This window comes from Arctopsyche grandis, chromosome 8 (assembly GCF_051622035.1).
Source record: "Arctopsyche grandis isolate Sample6627 chromosome 8, ASM5162203v2, whole genome shotgun sequence".
NCBI lineage: Eukaryota > Metazoa > Arthropoda > Insecta > Trichoptera > Hydropsychidae > Arctopsyche > Arctopsyche grandis.
The window spans coordinates 24,522,157-24,550,148 of NC_135362.1; the positions used below are offsets into that span (position 1 = coordinate 24,522,157).

Genomic DNA, 27,992 nt, shown 5'->3' on the forward strand with positions numbered 1-27,992 from the left:
ATTTAAGCCATGACCTCTTTATTAGTAAACAATGGCTTAATCAGTGAGCTATGCTGTTTTGAATTGAAATGGTAATATTTCCATATCTATCTAATAATAGTGAAACTTTATGACCTAGAAATACAAAATTATAAACACTCTAAAGACTTGGTCTATATTTAATGTAGTTTTGTAATACGACGTTCTTATCTCGTTCTAAAATTGTGTATTCAAAATTTTAAAAATGCAATACTCCGTCCTGCTCTCACGATTTATGTATCGCATATCAGTTTATGACTCCATTGTGAAACCGACTGAAATGAACTAATGTTAAATCATTAACAAAAATAACATTATTGATATAAATGATTTTTAATCTTTTTGATGTTTTTTTTCATTTTGATTTCCAATGTTTGATTATTTTTGATAGAAATAAAACAAGAAAGCAATTGAAGATAAGCGCAAGTTAAAAAGTAACAGTGATAAAGTGTGTTTTGGTTGAATCATGAATAAATCTAAGTATTCGTATCTGAAAAGATTAGTTAAGGGAATTAGTGGCTCTTGGAAAGTGACAATGGAAGGGGGGAGCAGATTTACGTCACACGAAGCAGTGAATGTGAGAAAATGGTGTGCGAAACGTATCGGTAAGTCAATAAATAAATGTATATTAATTTATTTTGTGTGTGACGTAGCTGTGACGTCATCTGAAATATTTAATTATCGGTGACGTCATCTGCGATTTCATTTTAAAAGCGAAAGCATTTAAAAATTCGTCGCTACGACTACTTGCTCGTAGATTCGTAGAAGTGTAGCGGCAAACTGGTTGGTTCAAGGATGCAAAATATGATATCATTGAAAATTATTACGAGTGACTCATTTTTTTCTTTAGAATTTATGAAATAATATATAAAAATATATAATATATTGATGGGGATAGTCTTTTAGGGGATTATATAAAAATTAGAGATAAGGGGGTTATTTAATAAAAGGTTGATTTTCAAGCCTTCTGTATAAATGGTTGACAGACATATGTATGTATGTTGGTCTCAAGCGTATACTGCCGAGTGCAATGGATAAATGGTAAATATAATATGCAAACTAAAATGACCTAATCATCCTAAGTGGTAGAAACCGTGTACCTGACAAGTTGTTGGTAACTACAATATGAATGTGAGGTCTTAATTCGTAATTCGAAAAATTTAATAAAAAAACAAATTAATATTTACTATTAGATTCGCCACGTTTAAGCTGTTTATATTACAAATCCTGAGCGAAGACGGGTAAAACAAATAGTAGCCTATAAATATGTAAAATGGTCACCTTAATCTACATATATATAATATTGAAATCTTATTTAGCTACACACGATGTCACGTAAACTGACATTGTCAGCAGAGGCGTCATTTCCCCCTAGATTGGAACGGGACTATTCACGTTGTCAAATGTATTATTATGAATTTGAATTAAAATACTATGTCAACAAAATTAGAATATATAAATTCTTTAGAAGACTGTCAAGTATAAACACGCGATTTCTCCCAGAAAAAAAAGGTCAATTCCTAAATATATTTTGTTTTGTTGTTTGGCTTGCTTTGAAAGATATTTGTAAAACTCGTTTATCCTACGAAATCAATTATTGAATAGGATTGTTTTTCTATTACTGGAAAAAAAGTTAAAATTCATACACTATTTTTTTTAATATAATACGGGGTGTATTATATTAAAAAAAATAGTCATTCCTTACTGGTCAAAAATTTGGCCCCCCTTCTGGGAAAAGCTGAAATGACACCCCTGATCGCCAGCAGTGCCGGTTTTAGGGGGGGGGGGGGCTAGGTCGGGCGGCGCCCGAAGGTGCCGAGTATGTTGGGGCCCCCCTCCATGCACCGAAGGCGCTTTAAAATTTAAAATTAGGGCGCCAAAGACCCTAAAAAAATTTAGATTAGTGCATTGATGTATAATACACTAGATGGGCCCAGACGTGTTATTTTGGTCGGAGATCTTGTCTTCACTAACTGAGGGGTGCGGGGGGTTTAACTACCGGGGAAGTTGGGTTTTTTTCCCTACGACGCAGTGGTACCTACCTACCTACCTACTAAGAGAAACTGTGCATGCGCCAAAAGGGAGACAAGTATAACACGTGAGGGTGGATCTAGTATATTCTAGATCTATGTTAGAGTGCCAAAGGCGAAACTTAAATTGAAACTTATCTCCGGTCTACAATGTCACAAAATACTGTCACAATTTTCGAGCGGCGCTTAGAAAAAATTGCTCGAGGGCGCCATAGGGTGTAAGGCCGGCTGACTGCCAGTCTGACAAGCTAATGTGCATGCACTGACATACAATTATCAGTGGCGGCTCGTGCATTCTGCTGCAGGGCTGCAGTACTCCCAGTACAGTAAAAATGCATGCTAGTTTTGTCGTCCAAATGGGCTGCGGGGCTGCGAAACCTCCCAGTATAGTACATATTCAAGTTATTTTTCTTTTCATTCGATCACAACGAGCTACTACAGCCTGAATAATCTCTGCAGCCCATCTCACGAGCCACTACTGACAATTATATTATACTTTATTATCTTCGACGCCACCAACAGGGTAGTTCACGTTCGCGTTTATATCTCTTCAGAGATGAATTGAGAAGAAACATTAGCTAGCTATGGGTGATTTTATCACTTCGTGAATTTGAAAAATTCTCTTTTTGTCAACCGTGTTCACCAGGCCATTCGTGACTTGATAAATGAAATGAAATTTATGCGCGATATCTAAGAAATTTTGGCAACGGTGCTATAGTTGGTAATTTGATAGTTATGACATAACCGTCGATTCGCCATTTGAAATGACAACGACCAAAATGTCGGAATGCTTGAAACGGGCGTAGCGATACATTCGAATGATCGCAGGGCACTCACGGTTTGCGGTTTGCGATCGCTGCTCGAGCCGTGTTTGGGTTTGAGTGGAATCGGTTGGAGCGGCCTGCGTCATTCTAGCAGCGTCTGCGGCTCGTCCCGGTCGTCGCTCAGTTCGCGCTCTGCTTTACCGACTCTTTCTCGCTCCACGCTCCTCGCTCACTTCCGCTTCCTTCCACCTGAAAACAAACCCCGCACTCCGCTCTCGAAGTGAACCGCTCGCTTTCCGCGGACCCAACTCTACCGACACAACAAACCCAGGGAATCGCAAGGTATCGATCCGGTGCATCTCATCCCGCCGATCGTGAAACGTGGAACGTGGAACGTAGAACGTGGAATGCACCGCGACCAATAAAAGCCCCGACGGTTCAACGAGCTTCCCCATTTGCACGCATACATACACACGAGTATTTACAACGGTGAGTGGTGTCAGTGCTTCGGTCGTTTTTACCGTTAAGTCGTTTTCTCGACGGCTACTTTCTATTTCGTCTTGGAAAAAAATTACAGGTGGAATTGCGCGCGAGTGTTTTGAAGATTCGAAATTGCGCGAAACGCGACGAGTGCCGCTTTTGAAATTGGCGTTGGGCCGTTTGTTTGGCCATAGTCCTGTCGCGGGACGACCGTGCCCGCTTTGTTATCAAATTTGCGTTTGAAATGCTCAAATTGATTGACAACGTTTGTAAAAATTGATTATGCTCGAATCGTTCTTAGGTTAAATCAAAACAATATAAAATTCCAGTTATTGACCGTTTGGATTAAAACAATACCCTAATATTTATAAATGAGGATAAAAGTTATCAATTTTTACAAAATTAAGTGGGTAACAGGATTGGTTTTTTTTTGTCGTAGTTAGGGTAGGTAAATAAAATACATATATCGTCGATATACTGGCAGAAAATGTCAAAAAAAGACGTTTTGAATTTGAATTTTTTATGTCAAAAAATGAATAATGATTTAGGTCACAAAATAGAGAGCTTCAAACTAATTGATTTTTGAAAAAATCGATTCTCTCAAAACAAACAAACTTTTCATAAGTATGTATACTGACGATATAATGTTTGAACATACATAGTAGATTTAATTTAGTCTTTTTTCTTTAATATGTTATCAACAAAGATGGACGTTAGAAGGATGCTTTTCGCACAAAAAATTATTCACTATTGTCAATTTCTTAGAAAAACCATGTTCTTTTGCTGTCTTACTTTGAATACCAATGGAGCGGTCTATTGTTAATTGAAAAGCATTCATCGACCGCCTAAGATTAGTTATCAAAATTGATGCTGTTTTTTTAACTGATATTTCCAGATGCAAACAAATTTACATTCTCTTTTTGTGTTTACTAAATGTTAAATCACGCGACTTGTCAAAGAATGTGCGGTAAATCCCCGATGGAATCAAATCGACGAAAACAAGTTTTATACTGTGTTTTTTTGTTTGTCCGAAACTACATTTCATTTATATGCGCATTTTGTTATTGGTGACTAGTACGAATTTATTACTTGCAATAGAATGGTTTCCATATGAATATGTTCTATCGGGTCTGTATGATAACATTGACAATGATAATGATAATATTGACAACAACGATGAGTAATTGAATTACAAATTATTAAAGTTTTCTTATGTCGTTTGTTGGATTTAACTTTAGTTAAAAAGAAAACATTGACAACTTCGAGTGTATGCAAAAAATCTATAATTAGAAAAATACCTGTATGTTAAATGTTATTTTTTGAAATAATCGAATAAGAAAGTATGGTATAACAAGTACGATTTCACATCACAAAGAATGTGCGGATCAAAAATAATAAACATTTAGTATTAAAGAAATATATGTATTTTATGTAGAATAATATAAAATATCAATATCGATCAGTGGAACATCCCAACACGTGGCCCCTCAAGTAGTCCGGGCCCGGGAACTTTAAACCCAGCTTCTCCCCCCCCTCTCAGCGGCCCTGTCCATAGGAGTATTGTTTTAACTGCATTTTAATTTAATGTATATGACTAGTAATAACATAATAATATGTTATAATGAAATAATATTTCTTTATTGAAAAAAAATTGAAAGCTTTATTTAAAAAAAATTTTAACCTTCAATGTCAAAATCATTACAATAGTAAAAAATAACAGTAACAAAACATTCAACATCCCAAGTTCATGGCTTTTTTGTTCTTTTTATTACAATTTTATAAATTAAAATGTACAATCTACATATGTATGTATCCTGGTAATATGTATGCAAATATTTGATGCTCAATTTACAAATTTATTTTTTACATTCAATACAACATTACAGGTAACATGCCATTTGTATAAGCATTTTTATATTTCAATACTCTTCGGTTAAGTTTTGTAACTCGATGCATGTCATTCTTTCTGTATGCGGTGTAACATCACCACAGTTATTATTTATTTTTTTTGAATTTCATTTAGCAATCGTTTGTAGAGTCGGCCTGATTTTCAAACTGCTAATGGCATCTTAACCCAGTTTCTTCTTTTTTCCACATCCATTGTGCTAAGTTTTCGCAGACAACTCTGCCAATTACGACCAATTATTACATTTTATTACAAAAAAATGCACTGCTCGCCCGTAATGTAACAAGTGCACACTGTAAAAGTGAAATCAACACTCGCATTGTACTTCTAAGAGAAATTGTGGTAATCGAATATGCAGTGATTTGATTATTAATCATCATTTTTATATTCGTTTCAGGTTTTCACAACACCACCATGTCGATAGCGAGCGCTCGTCCTGCTGAAATCAACTCATCGTTGGACCAGTGAGTATTTTTTGATTGATGACTGATCAGTGAGGTGTTTCAATCACCTTGCTAATATTTGTAGACGAACATTTCAATTGAATGTGTGTGCCATTTGTCGTCTCATTAGAATTTCAATTACATTGAGATTGTAATTGGGTACGATCATCGACGATTCCATTGCTACCATCTTGTAGTCTTGTTTGGAAAATGATTATGGTGTGTTGCATATTGATAGGTGTCTTTTGTTCGATACTTAAATCTTCCTTGCCGATTTTGCTGACTGCTTATACGCACTTCTATTTTGTTTATATGAAAATTATTATCAATGCAAGTATATTTATATAGAAATAATCTTCCATGAAGGTGTCTTCCGAAAGGTATTGAAATTTTTTTTCTATTCATTTCTCCAATTTAGTTATTGAAATATGCCAGCCCTGTTATAAGTGTGCATATATATTTTTATATTATATATACATATGTATATATTTGCAATGGTTTGTTTACATAATACTACTTGAATCAATCAACATATACAATAATATGTTGATAAGTAGAAAATTGAAGTGAAAATGAGAGCAATGCAATCAAAATACTACTGAATAATAAAAGTTGTACTTTTATCTATTTACTAAAATTATACCATTGGTCTGTGAAATTTAAACTTTTTTTGTACCGGCCAACTAATACAGTAAAATCTGTACTCTTTCGAACCCACTGTTTTCGAATATAGTGTTGAAATTTGTGCCCAAAACACTAAAAATAGTAGTCGGCGGTTTTTATACCAAATTGCCATATTTTATTATATAAAATAATGTACAACTAAAAATAATTAGATTTTTTTGCATCGTTCTTACGAATTTGTAAATATTTTGTGGCTTACATAGGTTCGGAAATAAATTACAAATATTACATGTTCTCTCTTTTTTGTTTTTCATATTATTTGTAACTAAATAATTGATTTAATTTTTTTATACAATGGGCTCATTACTACCGTGGAATAATTTTAATCATGATAATTGATTAAACAAAATGTTATTTCCCCAAACGAATCTTGTATGTTGTAGTTGAGGCAAAAAACTGAATATATTATTAATTTTTTGTCTGTACAATTTCATATTTAACGTCTATAATTTAAAACACATACGAAATATTTTCAATGCTCAAACTTTTTTTTGTTGTTGATATTTCTGTTCGTGAGAAAATGTATTCATATGTAATTGCTATCAATTTCGCACAGCATCCGCTTTTTTGTGTGATCATTATCGTACCTCTTCCTTCTCCTCAACTGTTCGATCAAAGTCTGTTTATTATTTATTATTATATTTTTTTATTATGTCTGCATATCTTTGTCAAATTCCGTCACAGTGTTTTATCACAAGACTGTTGCGTGTTTGATAAGAAGTTTTCGCTTGTATCAAGGTTTTTCTCAGCGTTATCGTCTGGAAATTGCAAAGTTTTGCACATTTCGGGTTGCGCACTGTCACATTAGTTGCATCATTTGTTGATGTTTCTAATTTGAATCGAATCGCTGCCATTTTGTACCGTTTTGTTGAGGCTCTAATTGCGCTACTGCACTTAGGAGTGTTTAGGAATGCAATTATGCATCGTGAAACAGGAGCGTTTAGTTGAGCATATGTATGTTTAAAAAAAATTATATAATAAATACTCCGAGACTTAGCGCCGTATATTAGCTTAGAAGAAACATTGGTAGCAAACAGTATATATAGAAGTTTTTTTCTTTAGTTATTACATTCGTACAATTTGTTGGCAGTGTTTTGGCTGTGACGTACATATGTATGTCTAATCGAAACGACTATTATAGTTAGAGTACGGACCCAAAGCGCGCCGCTCATTGTTCAATTGTTGTAAATGCTTTGTGAAAAAGGTTCGGCAAACCTTTAACAATGCATTTACAATGAATGGCGCGCTCTGGGTCCAGGCTTTAATTATAGTACGCTGAGCGTTATCGCAGATACACAGACACACAGAATAGCGATATTATATATATATGTATGATACAATTATTATTTCTCTGTAGCCGTTTAAGAAATTTGTTACACCCAATTGCTAAGTGTTTTGTCATAACAATATAGCTTAGAAAAGAAAAGGTCAGCACTTGTACACTAAATACACACAAATATAATATGTACATAGGGTCACGCCTTCAATGAGACGTTCACTTTTCGATTTTATAGTAAAGGAAACGTGCAAAATCAATACTTCGTATGCAAATACCATTGAGCATATTTGAAACTAGCCATCAATCAGTCTTTGGAAGACTGGTCCGAACGGTGTCAGTGTTGTAGAAACGCACGGACAAAGGCCACGAATCTCGTGGGTTTTGCGCAACGAGCTCTCTTCACAACAAAAACCCATTTTTGATAGACCTTCCGATGCATAATGGTCATGTAAATTTTTCACAACATCACGTGGCGAAATCTACACGTGATGACGGCATGACTAGACGCGTCGTGGAAACGAGTTATGACTAAAAAACGAGTACTCACCACGATCTTCGTATCGAATGAGTCCATACGAGTATCAATTCCCGGAATTCGAAGTCACAACAGGTGTATTTGTGGCCGCGATTAGGATTGGTTCGGGCAGCGCCTTGTACTCCTTTGACGGTCGCTATTATATGTAAATATGTGTATAAAGGTCTGACCGCACTATGCGTCTGCGACACGAACGGCAGCGTGCGGCCAAATATTGTTTGTATGAAATTGTATGAGATATAACGCACTACGCGTCACGCGACAGAGTTGCCTTTTGTATCAACTTTGCCGTGTTGTGTCGTGCTGCAACAGTCGACGGCCGTATAGTGCGGTCAGACCTTAAGGTATTGTTTTATTTCAATCGAACATATGTATACACTCGCCTTTACAGATGGCTCCAAAGCGACAAGTGTACTAATGCAGATACAATACAATTAATACAAGCGTTTTTATACAATGCGAATTCATACAAATATGATCCACAGTGACATCTATGGATACATTTTTGCAGCATTTTATTATAGAAATTGGCGAGCCTCAATATGCTGAATAACTTGAGATTTGCAAGAGAGATTAGAAAGGAAATGCCATTTACAGTGACCCTTTCAATGAAAATCAGAAAAATTGGCAAACTCTGAATGGAAATGATCGAACTGGAATCATAAACTAAGTTCAGGCGAACAGCTACTAGTTAGAATCGAACCGTGACCACTGTTCGAAAGCATAATGTGCTTACCATTAGTCCAGGCTGCTGGTTATATCTAGGAACGCGTGACTATGAACGTATAAGGGCGAAAACACACAAAAACAAACAGGGAAGAACGGCACGTTGTGTACTTGGCTCCCCGGTGTGGGTGAGTGTCTCCTACTATGGGATATATCGTTGTCAATCACTTTCAAGCAAGGATAAATACAAGGATACAATTTTACCGAAAACAATTGAGGGGGTGATTTTGGGACGGTGCGTACTGAATCTGTGCAAGACACGCCACATTTTTTCGCACGTCTAAAACTATCTAAAAGTAACCATATGCCACGTTCATCGCTGTGTGCTTTCGCTCAAAGATGTTCGTGAACGTGAATATATGCTTAGGTTGTCTGTAACGTTAACTGTTACTTGTTTGGTGGCTGTAATAAAGCTGTATCCATAAATATCCACCGTCATATACTCTACAAGTTACATATACTCTCATTTCACCATCACGTGTTAACTAGCAGTGCCCAGAGAAATGTAATAATAATATAAGTGGATTTAGGCGTCAAAGTGTTGTAAGATTGCGGTATGGCTATCGCCATACTAATTAGTTTCCGCCACAGTCGTGTTTGGTGTTTGATGTATGTCTGATTGACATGCACAATGCACACCAAAGACGACTGTAGCGGAAATTAATTTAGTATGGCGATAGCCATACCGAAATCTTTCAACACTATGGCGCCCAAAGTCATTTATATTATTATTAGATTTATCTGTCAACGTCAGTGTCAGTTGAGTCAAGTCAGTGAATTCACGCGCGGTCTACTCGCCCCCCCCCCACTACTGGTGAAATGTGCTTAGCAACTTTCAACTTTATCGTAACTTATGTGTACTTGTCTATTTACCCAGATTACTTCTTGCATCGTGTATAAGCTTAAAATTTGTACTTAAGTATATGAGAATATAGCCCTGGGTCAAAGTACTCAATATGGTAGCTAACTTCTATTATGTAATTTACACGTGTAGTTACGTAAGTATAGCCGATGGCAAGGTTAAATGGATAAGGAAAAGAATGCTACTACATATGTACATACATACCAGTTTTATATTCATTATTTTTGTTTTTTGTTTATGATAAACTACTCTCACCATATTATTTATCAATCAGGAAATGAACCAAAAATTCAACAAGCCAACCTTGAAAATCAAAACTAGTGATAGCAAGCGGGCGTATAATATAGTAATAAGTATACATAATTTAAAGCTTTGTACCTCGATTGCACAATGTGCATATTGATCAGTGGTGTGACATAACATCGCTCAAGGATATGAACGGTTCACTGGATCTCTGATTTTATTATGGTCTCGCCTATTTGCATCTGGTAATATTGATTAGCCATTTGCATCTTGAAGGTTCCTTGCTGTTCGCCATTTCGTTTGACAACGATTTCTTATGAAAATTGCTTATATGGGAGAGGAATTGGAATGTATTTTGATCCAAAAAAGTGGTTCAGTCAGAATACAAGAATGAGCAAGTACAAAGTTTGCTCATTGTACTAAGACATGGACTTCAGTTCTGGAATATCATATCTACTGGCGGTGGAAATGGGATTTCTCAAGGCGCTTGTGTACTATGTGGGATTAAATACAAAGCAATGGTATCCGGATATTGATCCACTAATCTTGAGCTGTTGACTGGCTCACGTTATTGAAAGGTTGTTGAATAGGATACAGATGAAGGTTTTTTGTAGCAACCCAATAGGGGTCTGAAGAATAAGGCTTGTTCACCTGGAAATACCTGAGTAAGGCGTTGAGACTTCAACCAAATCTTAAAGACAGTTAGGATGATTCGAAAGGGGTTGGAAGAAACAAACGAGCTTGATTTGTGAAAAGTTGGGATTCCGGTAGGAGCAGGTTCCAGTAGTAAAGTAAACGACACAAGACAGGTTTATCTGGAAAGACCTGATAAGACGTTGGGACAATCTTGGAAAAGATTCGGGTGGGGCGTTCTGTTTATAATTCTGTTTTTTTTTTTTGGTTTAAGCCTTTGCCTTATTTGAAGTAGAAAATTTAGTCTATAAAATAGACAGATTCTTTTAATAGTTTGAAAGTCTCTATCATCTGCTATCATTTCATTCCTCCAATCTCTGGGCTAATCCACGTCGAAAAGCCTAACCACCAACTGATTTTGATGCACTGCTCATGTAGCGTTTTGTATGTCGCTGTACGTATTTTGTTTGGTATCAATATGCTGTCATCATTTAGAAGCATCTCTTAGATTATAATGCATTTTGGAAAGGGTTGACGTGTTGGAAGGGATCATTAGAAGCAGCCACTAATCTTTGTTACGTCGTAGCTCTTCGTTTTTGGGGTCTAGGTCTTTGTCTTGTGGTATCGTGTTGGGTCGCTGTGAAGTCAGGTATGTGGGTCGTTCGTTTGCTTTTGGTTCCTTTGTGATTGCACTGGCGGTGCAATTCGATACCAGACACGACAATCTACGCATACTTTGGTTTTTGACCTAATTTGAACCTTATACACTATATAATGGTTCTCGAATCTGTCAATATGCCCAAAACCACGCGTAATATGACACAAAAAGTGCTGCAGTAGGTCACCTGACTAACACGCGTGATTACGATAGCAAAGGTCATTTTATTGATCCCTTGGTGCCTAATCTTATTAAGTATAAATTAGATAACAGCTATCGGCAATCTGAAACTAATTTTAAAAAAGTAGTCGCCTATTGCTTTATTCGATGAGTAATTTTTTTTTAGTATTTTATTTTATTTTTTTGTACTTTTGATTCTTTCTAAATATACATATTGAGTAGTATATTTCCTGTTTGGTGTCTATTTTTGTGTTAAAATGTCAATGCTTAAACGAGTATTGGTTTTATATTTAGATGCTACCTATTCAAATGGTAAAGATTTATTATATACATAACTACTAGTGTTGTGCCCGTTGATGTTTCAACGCGTGGTTTCGGAAAAGGAATTGATACATTAATTAAAATAAAGTTATTTGTATGTATTATATATAATAGTAATAACAAACAACAACAATTCTCGCATTCGGAACCAAAGTCGCAACCGATGTTGTACACCTATAATAACTCAAGATAATTCTAAAATTTTGTTTTTTGAAATCTCCTACTTGTTGATGCACTCACTGCACACCCACACACCCCCACCCACATACACCCCTTCCGTTTTTTGTAATATATAACTGGCGTTGTGCCCGTTGATTTCAATTGGTGGTTTTGGAAAGGAATTGAATTAAAATAAAGTTATATGTTATATATAAATATAATGTAAGGTAAGTTATATTAATCGTAAAAAGTGCGCGCATTACACGCTCACCAATCCAACCCGTTCGAAATAATTAATGAATGTGTGTGTCTTCGTGTATGTGTGTGTCACCCGTCGCTCGGCCTGACGTCGCACATGCCTGTCTTTGCTCGGCCTGACGTCACATGACGCTCTACCCCCACCCCCCCACCCCCCACTTCCCCGCGTCTCCTCGACCACTGATTGGCTGTGTCTCCACGGTTCGGCACATACCCACATACATCGAGTCCGTTTTTATATATATTATTACTATATGAGCTTAAAATCTGCTTACCTCTGTACATATTCTAAATTTATTTAAATATACTCGAAGCACGGGTATATTTAAATCTATACAGTTATAGCATAAATATTGGAGATGATATACACTGTATAATGGTTAATGTACAAAAAATGCGATTAAAAAAATATATTCTTGGCCCAAAAAAAAAAAATCAATCAAATCTAGAAATCTTATTTTTTTAAAATAAAGTTTTTGTATTGAAAAAATATATTTATTATATCAATCATGACATTTCGAAAAATAACCACGGAAATGGTTGCAACCAGAACCGATCGACCGTAAAACTAGATCTCTTATGATGCTAATATGCTTCGGCATATATTTGATGCATCACACATTTATCTCCGGTAACTACATAATACTCGTACGACATTCAGGAGTGTCTGGCACATCCAATTGGTTCAGCTTATCGTTCAGGAGTGTCTTAAGTGACAATTTGAATAGACCATTGTGTAAAACGATTCTGCATATGCATGTGAATTAATCACGACTTAATTTTGTTTCAGTATCAGTCCTCGGAGTATGAGCAACGCGTCTCTGGAGTCCCAAGGCGGCTTCCAACCGCCGATGGAAGAACCCCGTTCGCAAGGATGCTCGTACGAAGCCGTTCTGACTATTGAAGACCTACACACCCAGATCAACTCTTGCTTCACCTGCGGAGTTAACTGGTCTCAGCAGCATGTGTCTTTGGATTGCGACGAGTGCGGAGGATATGCCTTGATGCGTCCATGCCCACTTTGCGAGGCCTCTGCCTGCGGGGAAATGTGGAAGAGAGACTTCACCGTGGTATGTTTATAGCTCACAGTATCTAAACATTCTCATTAGAAATTATAAGACTTTAATTAAGAGACTACAGACTGGGTGATAAATGCTAGTAGATATCGCTACCTATCTACCTACCTGTATTGTAGCTAGCGATTTGACACAAATAATTGTGTTTGTAGAAAGGCATTAAAAGGTTCATTTAATATAAACATTTTGAGTCCTTGAAAGACCTGCCACCTACTTACTATCTACTAGTTTTGTTGCCCAGACAACTATATCAGTTAGTTGAAAGACGAATCTTGCAATTTGTGATCAGAATTCAAAATATGTACATATATGTAGTATGGAAAGATTTGTTTTATTAGTAGAATTAGGATATGTCAACTAGCTTAAGACTATACAATATGAGCCGGTGCGCTCCGTTGAACCATCTTGTAATATCTCAAGACTAGTTTTCTCAACTTTTCGTTTGCTTAGTTAATGTTTATCTCGTCAAAGAAGTATTTCACTATGTAAAACATTTTCGTATATGCCTTTTTGTATATATCCAAACTCGACGACGAAATACACTGAAAGAGTTGGGAAAACGAGTCTTGAGATATTGCAAGTTGGTGGAACGAGATGGACTCAATATGAGCAGGGAGTTTTTCCATAGCCAGCCTTATAATAAATTTACATATTCAAATAAATTCTCGGCTCATCCTTCTACTTCCGTTCCGTGCTTAAAATTTACTACGATTTAAAAGTAAAATTTTACCCGTTGCTTTTTCATAAATAAGTAGCATCATATTCAGCTCCTTCTTTATTCGGCTTTCTTTGATTTGCATTCTCTTGGACACTATCTATGTAGTATGCAGATATTTAGATTTACTTCACAAGAATATATGGAAGAAAAGATTTAATTTCTCAATAACTTATTTTGAAAAGAAGTCTACGATCAAACTTAGATGACTCTTCGATCTACTCATTATGTGTTGAAATCTTTAGAATTTACCTAGACTTGAATGAATCATATCGATTATTTCCAACTAGTATTGTAGGCTGTTATGTACAGATAGTTCTAACAACTTCATATATACATATAAATTAAGGTGACCATTAGTACTGGTTTTTTGGGTATCTGTCCTGGCAGAATCCTTGGGATAGGCTTGTTTATAAATATTGAAATCGATGTTTTTGTTTTCATAACGTTCATTAACGTTTTTAATAACTCAAGTATTAACCCTTCGCCCGCGGCTATAAATATAGCGAACAAGCCCTGTACGCAGCACCTTTTTCGCGAATTTGGCAATCGAGTTTTCGACCTTAAATACAGATTTTAATATTTACTCAAGTAACCAGATATTTTAATTAACACATAAAGTATTATTTTAAACAATAAAATACATAATATATCTCGTAGTTTTGGATTAATTGTCAAATAATCATTCTTCATAATTGTATGAAGACGTGACGTCACATAAACGAGGTTTTAGTATGGTTCCACAAAAAACTAATCTTAACTGGTATATATTCATTTTAAGCAAATTGAATGGATGGCATTCAACTCTCAGTAATATATTCAACCAATTTTGAACCTTAAAACAGTTGAAATAGGCGCGTATAAGGCTCAAAATCCCGTGCAAAGTTCAGAAATTCTATGGAAGACAGCCGCGCTACAGACTTGTCGCGCAAAGCTTCCATAGAAGACGGCCGCGGGCAAACGGTTAATGCAAATAGACGTGTAAATAATCTCTGTGCGTTTTCTTTTCAGTCTCACGCCAGCTCTAAAGCTCGCTGGCAAGGAGTTTGCAAGTTGTCTGATCGTCCGACGGCCTACCAGACTTTCCCCGCGGCCATCTCCGGCTGTCAAGCGTTACCCCCTGGATGCAGTGCTGCAGCACGGCTCGCCCGAGACCTTTGTCAGCGTCTTGAAAAGCTCTCCACTCAACAGCGACCGTCGTGACGCCATTTCAGCTTTTAAAGAATTATATTTAGCTAAACTTTAAGTTTTTAAATTTGCATTTTAGACGTGTGCATGAATTGTTCTAATAGTCGTCCTATGGAATGATGAAAATTTGTAATATTTCGTATCGGCCTTTTTTGTAACAGTTTTGTTTCGTAACGAGTGATATTTGCTTTAAGTTGAACGTTCAAAACCACAGTAGTCCGGTTTACATACATACATAATATATATTATGATTGATGAAGTATTACTCGTTATCCGGTATTGGAAAATATCGATGATTTCATAAATTTTGATGTACTAAATCAACGAAAATTCATTGGAATGTAATAGATCTGATATTATTATATGGCTAATGTCAATGGTATGGTACTTTTTATTTTGTAATGATTGAAAAGTTAACTATTATAAATCGACACTTGCCTGAGACTTATATTTTAGTTGTAAATTATGTTAGACTTAGGTTATGTGTATTCGGTTATTTGTACTTAAACATATTTTATAAAATTATTGCAGTATTTCAATGTGGAATCAGAACAAAATCAATTTTGAATATATGTATGTATATTGAAGTATATGTAGTTCTTTTGAAGCATTTAAAATACATACATAGATAGATTTTATTTAAAAGTGGTTTTAACTTATTTTAAGCATTCTTTTTTATGTTACATGACAGATTTCCTTTTTGAATTGAGTGTTATTTTTTTACTGTAAGTTATTGCTGGCAAAGGGAGCAAATTTTGTCTGTACTGTCTATGATAGTTTTTTAATTGAAATTTTGATATTCTCCAAACTGGGCAAAGCTCGGTGGTGATGGAAGCATTGATATATTTCGTTAAAAAATCTTGGCATGTACGATATAAGCCTAATTCTGATATATAAATAATGGATTTTTATATATGTACATACAGAGAAATGTTATTATAACATTTCTCTGTGTACATATATGGAATTCTTAAAAAAAAAAACATTTTTTTGATGCTGTTAGATGTTTAATGATTTTAATTGTATTATTCAAATTCCAATTATGCAAATACTTAAAGTACATATTCCCGATGTTTCCCTTTTCGATTTCGTTAAGTATTTAATATCATTTTATAGCTTATTGAATAAATAAATTTATTTTAAAAAACAATTTCACGTGTTTCATTTCGGGCGAATGGTTTGTGTAGAATAAAAGATGCTGTAAAAAATATTATTGCTTTATTTTTTTTTAAATTTTCCTAAAATAATCAACAAATAAAGTCAACAATCAAAACAGTAAAGCAAATTTAAAATTTGCTCTGCACACCAAACAAATTAAAACGTTATATTTATCTTTTTATAATAATAATACTACATATTTGATGAAAGGTAACATTTACATACTTAAAGATATATTTTTTTAATGTATCAACAAACATTTTCATATATAGATATAAGTAAATAAACATCAACGCAAATAAAATATCGAAAGATTCAAAACGGTTTCTTTGGATTTTTTTTAATTATATATGAAGAATGGAAAGATTAAAAAAATAGTGGTCAAAGTCGTCACCTAAATTTATTACACAAATGAAAAGGGCACCAATGCATGATATGGGGAGTATTGATTGATACGTGTTTCCAATAAAATCGTAAATACATAGTTAAAAATATCTGAATTAATCTGCATATTAGAAGAAGAGTCTGCATATTGTATGCACATACATATTTTGTAGTACATATTTATTTAATTATTATTGTAGAATTCGATTATACCATTTATTTATAATATTCAGCGTCAGAAGACATGATGCAATATGTAATTGAAAATAAATAAGATTAATTTTTATTTAATATAATATGATGTACATATACAACCAGTCATACATGAATGTAGCGCGGATTTGTTCACAATTTTAATTGTTTTTTATTTTATTAATTTAATTATTTATTAATTTATTTTATAATTTTTTATATAGTCTTTTATTAATTTTTAATTAATTTTATTAACAATTTTTATTATTACAATTAAATTCTTCTTTTACAATTGAAGTACGTCATCAGATATACATAACAAAAATCTAAACACTTGATTTAAAAGTACATATTTTAGAAAATTCACAATGATTGCTATAACGTAGTAGATTGGAAATTAAATTTGATAGTTTTAGAAAGTAAATTGTAAAAAAAAGTGAGATCAACAAAAGAGGTTTAGATTTAAGAAATCTGATTCCTTACCATATTTGGCACAACCATGTAATAGTTTAATGAATTTTTTTTCTATCGTTTTAATTTAATCACTCATTTTATTAATATTATTTTATATAATATTATACAATAAATAATTACAAATACAATTTATACAATTAAATATTTCAGAATTGCACGCTTTCTCAGTTTCAATGATTACAGTTTTTTTTTAATATAATATAATAAATAATTAATATTATATGTATAATGGAATGACCCTTACTTTGATGAAAATAAATGATATTTTTGATATTCCTATAAGTACATACATTTCTCATGATAAAAATCGCATTGTCTAATTTTTCTAAAATTGAGGAAAAGAAAAGAATTACATTTTATAGTTTTTCTACATGCCTCAAATAATAAATTGGACTATGTGACTGTTATTTATACTTCTTGAAATATTTAAAAATCTCTTTTTTTCTGCAAAATGAGGGCCACTCTAAAAGTGGACATTGATGGAGAGATTTGCCAGCAGATATGTATATATATAAGTCTGTAGTAAGGTCTCCCAGCTACGAAATTTGATGTACCCAAAGTTTTTGTAATATTTTAAATACTCAAAAGACAGCGATGGATTCAAATAGGATCATTCGATCTATTGTGTTGTGTTGCAAAGGCTTATTTGTTGACCAACAAGTTGCCAGTCGCCATGAAATAACAACGACAGACAAATTACTGCAGATTTGCCTGCAGGCAAATCTCGTCATCAGTATCCACTTAAATGTATATGTTTAATATACCTAACTAACTACTGAACACGATCGATGCTAAAATAACATTGATTCCAATAATAATATAATAATAATAAAATTTATCAGACCGAAGTGGTGATCTGTTCAATAACTTGAACATTTCTTATGATTGGTCTCCGACACGAGCTTCTGCAAGATCCACCGCGGGCCCAGTTGGCATCGCACCGGGCTAAGCCCTCTGGAACACTCTTCGACGGACGAAGACCTCTGTTGTAAGCGTGTCGGCAGTGGTACGGGGACCTCATGCAATTATATATGCAGTTTGGTTCATCAGACATGCAACTTACATAGTTGCCTTCGTGCTGATAATCTAGAGGTGCTGCGAACGACAAAGACTTTGGCAGTCCATTCTGCAGGTGGCCGTATCCGTGCGGATGATGCAGATGGGGGTGACTGTAAAAGGGATGAGAGTAGATTGGAACCGGGTGCGAGTAGTGTCCATAGTTGACGGGGGGGCCGCAGTGGTTGTAATTGTTGTTGAACCGTTGCATCTGCGGTGACATACCCGGACATATGCAGTCTCCGTTGGTTAGAGTCGCGGCGGTCATGTTCGAGTTGATTGAGTTTCCCGTCTCAGGGCGTTTCGAAAACCCGACAAAGAATAACAGAATTGCACCGATTATAGTCGTGGCGAAGGAGAAGTAGTAGCCTGCCCGTGGACTCTGCTGATTGATATAGCCTGTCATCGGCACGCCTAATATCACCGGTATTGCTTTAGCACCTTGAACGAAACCTGAAATTGAAACAATCTTTTGTAACCAGCTATGTATGTATATGTATGTGAATAGGTGAATACAATTGTCCCAAATTGCATAATTATAATAAAAATTCTACAGGAAAATTTTCTGTGTTTTTTAATGTAAATGAAAAAGTAATTACCCCAAGCTCTAGTGAAGTGTCTAGCTCGTACTCGCTCCATAGTGAGCATCTTCACCGAGTATAAGAATCCACCGAGACACAATCCATACAGCCATACGAATAAAACGTAGCCGTGGTATCCTTGAACACTGCTTAACGCTAAAAGTGAAAGTCCTGAAAAAATATAACAATAAAATAATCATTAATTGTATATCCCATTTGAAATTAGCAACTGATTTGTTGGTTTCTCACCGATTCCAAGCATGGCGGCCTGTGCGAGATACTGTCGAGATATGAGACATTGGCTGCTTGGTCTGACGATGACCAACCCGAAGCCGACACAGCCCAATGCCGTAGCAAAGCCGAGGAACGTTTGCAACAGTACTAGGGCACTGTCTTCCAACCCTTCTTTGTATCCTTGTAGTGCCTGTAATTAATAATATTGATCATATTAGCAATTTGAAAGCAAATCTTAATAAACATTATTTCTAATGTTTTTTAAATATTAGAATTGTGTAGACGAAAAATTCATTGAGTAATATTAACATTTTAAAATGTAATTTTTAAATTTCGATTTGAATCAATCTAAGAATTATTGAAATTAAATAATTTTTTCAGGAATACACTAACCCAAAAATTAAATTCATAAATTTTTAATTTAATAATTTTATAGTATTATTATAATAAACTTTAAAAATGTGTATTACTTTATTGATTATTATAAATATAATAAAGATTATTAATTTTATTATATTTAATATATAAATACTATAGACATCTATGTGTTATTATAAAAAGCTTTAAAATACAAAAAGCTTGTACGTAATTAAGTCAATATAAAAACCATTGCTAAAATAGTTTTCTACAAATAAATAGATGTCTCTGTATTTTGCGGTAAATTCAAATTAAACGAAATAAATTAATTAGCCCAAAACTTCAAATATAACCCATTTATTTATTTCATACGAATGGGAATTGATAAAAACAGCACTTTCACTAATTTCAAACATCCGATAAATCACCCAGTTCACGTTCACGATTTATAAAGACGCCGAGTGATTTATTCCTCCAGCCAGAAATTCTATTGAATCATACCGACGATTAATATAATAGAAAGGCTGGATCGGAAAGAAGAGAAGATTTATTCTGGATTCTACGGCAGCTTCCTTCTACCCACTGTGCTCGTAATTCTACCAGAGTGGCCTATCTCGACTTTAGAATTGGAGAACCTCTTGAACGTCGTTGGTCACAGATAGAGAACCACATACCAATGTATGTACGTATATGTAGATATAGTGATATATTTTCTATTCACTGGTGAAATGCACGCGAAGAATAGATCTAAGCGGATGCTGGGCTTCCTTTGTGGCGACACACGCTAATTGGAACACGGCAACACCTCAACTAGGGCATATTATACCGTGCGTATTATACGTATGTATGTATAGGTACATACATACACATTTCGATTGAATTACCCCCCGAAAACATGGAATGTCGTCAGAGTGCGATAAATTCGCTGTCAATCTGCCAGACGACGACACGACGACGAGTCCCAGGCTTAAAACAGGACACCCTCTCGAACTGGGGACTAGGGTTCTCGCACTAATGCAGATCCTTTGTTCCTACGTGTCGTTTTGCTGTCCCTCGTCAACGCAGAACACAATCCGAACGTGTAGGATTATAATAATTTCAAAATCGACCCCACATAAATTCCGAATTTCCATTGGATACAAAAATTTCAGACGACCTTTCCAGTATTGCCTATTGATTCAACAATCTACATATAATTCATGTAGATGATGCGTTAGCTATCTTTTGCTGGATCAGGATTAAACTCTGCAGATATAATAAGGCTTGCTCGTAAGCAAGCTTTATTATATCTCAATAACATACGTCTATGTAAAGTTGAAGGTGAAAGTAGGTATTTACTGTCAATAATGAAGGTCATTATGTCAAGTTGAAAGTTGGGCTTAAAGTTTGAGCTCTAATACGAACAAAATTTTCCAAGAACCAGTTCATGACCTGTCAAAATTTGAACAGGAGGTTTGAACGCGGTCTCCGTGACGGGCCGGAATGTGAAATGCCGGAAAACGCAAATATCGGAAGGCAAAGATCGAAAATCGAAAGATCTTATGCTTAATTAATGTGCGGGCGCAGAATACGGGAGGAAAAGTCTGTTCCTCTTGTTCCTGTTGTATCCTGCTCGCGCAAATTAAGTGAGTATATACGTGAGTATGTACCGTTTACCATGCACCCTTTTTTTTTTGATCTTTCGGCTTAAGATCTTTCGATTTTCGATCTTTGCCTTCCGATATTTGCGTTTTCCGGCATTTCACATTCCGGCCCGTGAGGTAGACCCGTTTGAACGTACCTACTAAAGAATTTTAAATGAATTGATGGCGAGTTTCATATCATTTTTAATCCTTGTTGGATTGTATATAACTTTTCGGGTCCGAGTCCCATCCATGACCTGACGTTCCGGAGCCAAGAGAACTTCTTTCTTCCAAGCCACCGTTTGCCTTCTATTTTCCCCTCTACGATTGTTTGTAGAAGGCGATATTTGGGGTCGCGAAGTTTATTTACGTATGACCATTGATTTTGTCTTTTTGATATTAATAGACAGACCCCATTTTTGACATGCTTGATTGCAGGCACTCTCAGTCAATATTGCCGTGTCATCAGCGAAACGGATATTATTTATAATTTCGCCGCATATTCTAACTCCTATTCGACTATCGATTGCCTGGTTGAACACCATTTTCAAATGCAGATTGAAGAGCATGGGTGACAGTACACATCTCTGCCGTATCCCTCGAAGAATGTCTACCTTTTCGAAGTGTTCGACCTTCACGACAGCAGATTGATTCCAGTATAGGTTCTTCAAAAGGGCGATATCCTTTGCATCTATCCCAGTGTGGTTTAGTGCATGGATTAATCTGTCACGTTCCACTCTATCGAATGCCTTTTCGAAGTCGACGAAACAGACGTATGTACATATATCCTCTTTTTGAATTCCCTCCACTTTTGTAGTAGTACGTTCATGCAGAACAACGCTTCTCTTGTTCCCAATCCTCCTCTGAATACAAACTGTGAATTGCTCATCATGCTTTCGCACTTACACCTTATTCTTTCTTGGATGCTTTTGAGAAGTATTTTAAGGGTATGGCTCATTAAACTTCATTAATTTATAGTCATTGTAGCCGATTGGCTTATTTTTTTTGGCACGGGAATAAATGTCGACTGCAACCATTCTTGAGAGATTTTACCAGCTTCATATATGTATTTGATTGAGAAGTTTCGTCAGTATTCGAATGCCTTCTTCATCCAATAATTTTAATAATTCTACAGGAATAAAATCCTTTCCTGGAGCTTTTTTATATTTGGCCTTTTTGATTGAATTTTCAACCTAATATTGTAATATACTCAGACTTGATATTTGAATTCCTTCCCTTATTTCTGGTTCAGTACGTTGTGTTTGAAAATTTTTGAGCGGTTCTACATATACATATGTATATAATACTAGTGGTTTTACTCGGCTTCGCTCGGTATTTGTAATATAAACCGTTTAAATATGAGTAATCTAATAGTTAACATTTTATTAAATTTATTTGAATAGTTTTATTTTATTTAAATTTATTTGAATATTAATTTGTTTTTTTTTTTTTAAATTAAATTTAACGTCAGATTCAACACCCAAACCTTACATGGTTACATACATAGATACAAATTCTCTTTCGAAATTATATATTAGATGATACACATGTTTTAAGTTAATATTTTGAGATTCTTTGTAAAGTTGGGAACAAGAAAATGAGGCGACTTCATGTCATATTCGTTTTGCAACATTCTCTACCACTAAAGGTTCGTGCATACCAGTTCAGCTCAAAACTTCTATATAGAAAAACTTCTATATGGGCACATTTATATGTTCCGTCATGTGTACGTGGCGTATCTTCAACAGCAGTAACCGAAAAGATCTATTCATATATAGCCAGCAGTTTGGCTTAGTGGTAGCGTATATATTTAGCATCACTGAGATCAAAGGTTCGAGTCCTCGCCACTGCTGGTTAGATTTGGGGGTTTTGTGACTCCAAATCGATCGTTTCTCTATCAGAGTTTGCCAATTTTATCTGATCATTGCTGAAACGGTTCCTGAAAATTAGTATTAGATCTAATCCTGTTGTCACAAAATCTGCCTGTGTATAATTTGTAATAATTATACACAGTAATCTGAAATCTATAGATATCTCTATAGACATCTCTATAGACATCTCTATAATTTCGTATTTATTATATGTATAAAAATTGTATACAAAAAAAATCTAAAAATAATCCATAGATGTCTCTATGATTATTATTTCTGATTAATTGTTATATGCTATATATTCTGATTGTATATGTATGTATTGCTGTATTTCTGATTTTTGATTGTTTATGTATTCTGTATTTCGTTAACGTACACCCGGCGCATTGGAGCAAATCTGTAATGGCGAGTGTATATTGATTTGTAAAAATAAAAAATAAAAATAAAATATTATACAGCAGTACATGTCACCGAAACGTATCAAGCAGAACCCTGCGCTGCAAACGATTGCAAACCAAGCGCCCGCATGCTCATTTCGCTGCATGCCAGAAAGATCTAACTCAATTTTAAGAACTGCCAATCATCAATGTACATCGAAATGTCATCTGCGCAACCCCATAAATATCTCGTCTTTCGTACATGCTGAAATTCAAACAGTTAAAATGCAATCGAAAGAGCATGCAGGCTGGTGGTTTGAAATCATTTGCAGCAAACCCCAAGCAGAACCGCTGTGGAAATATTCATACATGACGTCATAGTGATGAATGCACCCGTACTAATGAAAGTATTACCAAGAGCATCTGAATATTTTTGGAATCGTCATATTGTGACAATATTGACTCGACGATACGACGCAAGCAATATTTCACTGTATTGTCGCGCTTTGCAATGTATATGCAATGTATTTTTGCATATGCAATGTATATTTGCAATGTATTTGCAATGTAAGCCGATATTGCCTAGCACTTGTCCGAAACAATAAATTAGTATGAACGTGCTGAAAATGGGCGGTGCTGTTTAGTATGAATAGAAATAGTATTTTCTGTACAGTACTCTTGACGTGCAGTGTTGGATTATATAAACGGACCTTTAGTGGTTGAAAGAGGACAAAAATGAGGGTATCTATATGATTTGTTCTCACAGTCTACTATATACGATTCCTTCGTTTCGAATGGGACTAAGTTGGACCCGGAGACTGCAAACTTTACTCGAATGATGTTAAAGTTTTAACACAATCACCCGCTTGGTCTACTTTCAACGAATGCACTTCGACAATTCCGAGAAGATGGGAATGTAAGACCATTTGAAATGTTCATACAAATGTGAGGATGGCGCAAAGACGACCAATATCACAAATAATATTATGACGTTCAATAATTTACTTATATTATATTTCAAAGTTTGTAATGAAGGACAGCGTCTTGAAGAATGTCAGCTGTTTTACTTGATCCTGTATATTATAATATATAAAATACTCTCATATGAAAACTTTCATATTCTTTTGAAGACACACACTTTCAAACTGACGTTCATTATTATATTATATTTAAGGCGAAACTTTCGAACGAAACTTTGCAGACAAGCTTTCGAGAGATAAGAGTATGATTTTTTTTACATTTTTAAGTTGAGTGAAAAGAAAATAACAACACTTACTAGATAAAAGACTGGAGTGTACAATCCGAAGGCAGCCGTCCCAGAAGCCAGCAGCAGCATCTGCACAGATCTACTCTTCAACGGGGAAAAGTCGAAGAACGGCGGTTTTGGTACTCTAATATGAGTCTTTTTCTCTTTAACCTAAAATTTCAAAGTCAAAAGTAGTTTCTACTTCAAATCAAATTCAAATTTAACAAGCTTCGTACCTTTTTCCTTTGATTTTTCAAATGCAGAATCGCTCTCCTCTGCGGATGATATAACGAAGCACTTCTGTAGACCATGCCCAGGAAGAAACCCAGCACTAGAAGCCCCGTGACAGCTTGTAAACCCAATCTCCATCCCAGTTTTCTGGAAACGAATTAATAATTCAACGAACGTATCGATAGAGGTACTATGAGATATACGCATACTATAATTATAGCAGCTAAGAGGGTTAGAATATGAAATGCTATCAATTGGAATAATATTTGTTTAATTGAGAAGATTATCGAGGATGCTTCCTAAAGTTTTCCAATCGATACTCTACGACAACATTCAAGCAATTCTACGTACTCTGAAAGCGTTTCTGATTCTTATAATCTGTTATATAATTAGTATATACAATCTTACATTTCACATTTTAATTTTAATATAATACGATTTTTGACATGATATGACATATTATGGCCATAGTGTTGTATTGGGGGTAACCTGTGAAGACACTTTGGTATGTTTTAAAACAAATTATTGAACATGAATTTGATCATCGTTCAATAAAAACAGATCAATTAGAAACTAAATTTTAAGGATGCATGAAGAAAGTCCCAAGTTTCTAATCACATATGTACATACTCAGTAGGTGGTGTACTAAAAGTTATATTATTTTGAGCACAAATACGATTAAAAATAACGCATTTCATATTTGAAAATGCTTCCACGTGGGTTGCGTTACTTTACAAACACCATGTATGTAAAAAGTAGCTCAAGCTTAAGCGAATCATCTCTTTGAGATATTTACCCGACTGCTTCCTTGTAGAACACGCTGAAGAGGGCGATTCCGACTCCAGCACCTGCTTGAGCCACCATCTCCACGAACTCCCTCCTCTTGCGAAAGTAGTGACCCAGCATTAATGAAGAAGTCTCCCTCACCATTCCGCAGCCGATGCCCAGCACGACCCCTTTAATATACGAAATTGGAAGGTATGCACACAACGTATTATAAACCCAATGGTGAGAGGGAATTTGAATGGCAAAGAGATTCGATTATACCATAGCTGAGCATGGCCTGATGGAGCTGCACGGCGAATGAGGTGAATAGGCAAGCCAGGGCTAAAAGTAGACCGCCTATGACAGCTGTGAGTCGTGTCGACTTGCGTCTGCAAACCGCAACCACTAGGGGTGCTGTGGCGAGAGACACACCCACGCTTAATCCTCCCATGCTGGCTGTAACAAGTAAAAGCATGTGCTGAAAATGTCTTCAAGGATTATTTAGATAAAATTAAATATAAGATACAGTGTAATTGACTGTATGACAGTAAGCCAGACGAAGTCTAAAAAAAATCAAATGTACGATGGAATGTGTCAGAAAGACGCCGAGTAAAGATTTGTTCAAATTTTTTTTATCAGATATGTAAATTGGTCAACTGTATTCTGACAGTGTCTGAAGATAATTAAAATGTACAATATATCACAATAAATAAAGCGTTATTCGGCCGGGTGCGTCATCGATGTACGTTCAATGTATGTAAAGAATGGTCCTAGATTTGATCCCCAAGGAACACCACACTCTACGGCTAAATTGAATGTTTAACTAATTTCAGATAAATTAAAACGGATATTGAATTTAAGTTTTTCGTAATGTATACGGTCGTTAAAAATAGCGTGAAGCTTCATATTACATTAGTAATTGAAACAGAATATGTTGTTTTTAAAATTTAGCACATCATTGTATGTATGTACATATATGTAGGTATGTTTTTATGTATATGAAGTTATTTGTGTGAATCATCATCTGTAATTAATAAAAACCTATATATTACACATTTATATTTAATATTGCTTATATTATTAAGCTTTTGGCTAAGGTAAGCTAAGCATTGAGAAAAATTTATAAAATGTATATTGAAATTTGTATTTGCATTTGTAAAATATTTGGTTGTTTTACCCGGATTCGCTCGGTATTTGTAATATTAATAAACAACTTAAAAGCATTGGCGAATCTAATAGTAAATATTCATTTGTTTTTTTAATAAATTTATTTGAATCGAAAAAAATATAATATTCAACCAATTGAATTGTCGTGATAGAAACTTTGTTTTGCTTACGAAGTTTCCAACCAAAGATACTTACATATATACATACTTACATACAAAGTCTCTTTCGAAATTATATATTAGATATTAAATTTATTGAAAGGGTTGAAAGAAGAATTTCAAAAATGCTTTTCGAACTGAAGTCAATATTATACAAATGAGAATGAATCTCTCCATATTGGAGACGTAACGAATAGAGGCGATCTAATCGAAGTTTTCAGAACTTCATATTTATAACTACTACAATTGTCCTATGATTAATATGAGCTGAGATGTCATATTCCTAGACTTCAAAAATAATATATTGTCCAAAAATATGAAAGATTCCTTCAAATAGAGTGATAAAAATTTGGAATAGTCTACCAAATGAATTAGTATCTTCTAGTAACCAAAACCTGTTTAAAAATATGATGATGAATTCCTAAAAGTTAATAGGTTTTTTTAGTATTTCTTTTCGGCTACTGGTATTTTTTTTCTCTTTACTTATTAATTGTTTCTTAAAAGCTACACGATTTAATAAAATGTTCTTACTGTTTTTCTCGAAAACGATCAAATATACCAGTATAAGCAATTTACAGAAAACAAGAACAAAAGTACTTACAAAGTCAAAACATACCTCAAAGTCGATAAAAACCTTTGAACTCGTTGATAATGACAGATGACAGTCGTGTCGGCGCGTAATGGACCCACCAAAGCAGATCTCTGATTGCGAATATCGCAACTTGATAGGTAATTTAACAAGTTCGACCGAAAAACTTAATCTCAAAGACCTCCGAGACCTCCGAAGACCTCAAACGGCACTCATTAATAATGTCCGGGTATTTCATAAACCGACTTTGTATTTGTTGTACCGACAGACTTTGTAATGCTTGCATCACGACGTCTTTCAAATTCGACGAGAGATCTCATCCCTCCGCAATATCTACGCCATTTTTTCATATTTTCAACGTCTACATACATA

The 27,992-nt window shown here is 34.9% G+C and overlaps 2 protein-coding genes across 2 annotated transcripts in view; one reads left to right on the top strand and one right to left on the bottom strand.

Moving 5' to 3' along the window:
* Positions 1–428: 428 nt before the first annotated feature.
* Pino (protein pinocchio) lies at positions 429–16,354 on the top strand. Its single transcript, XM_077436143.1, has 4 exons — positions 429–623; positions 5,596–5,662; positions 12,970–13,249; positions 14,982–16,354. Exons 1-4 carry the CDS (start codon positions 485–487, stop codon positions 15,171–15,173), a joined length of 678 nt encoding a protein of 225 aa, XP_077292269.1. The 5' UTR covers positions 429–484; the 3' UTR covers positions 15,174–16,354.
* Positions 16,355–18,204: 1,850 nt separating this feature from the next.
* LOC143915891 (monocarboxylate transporter 2-like) overlaps positions 18,205–27,992 on the bottom strand; it is a 258,485-nt gene continuing 248,697 nt past the window's right edge. The window contains exons 7-13 of the mRNA XM_077436713.1: positions 25,989–26,143; positions 25,738–25,897; positions 24,947–25,088; positions 24,741–24,881; positions 19,253–19,427; positions 19,022–19,174; positions 18,205–18,875 (exon numbers count right to left, since the gene is read on the bottom strand). Of these exons, the coding sequence (XP_077292839.1) occupies positions 18,205–18,875; positions 19,022–19,174; positions 19,253–19,427; positions 24,741–24,881; positions 24,947–25,088; positions 25,738–25,897; positions 25,989–26,143 (1,597 nt within the window). The remainder of the gene's footprint in view (positions 18,876–19,021; positions 19,175–19,252; positions 19,428–24,740; positions 24,882–24,946; positions 25,089–25,737; positions 25,898–25,988; positions 26,144–27,992) is intronic.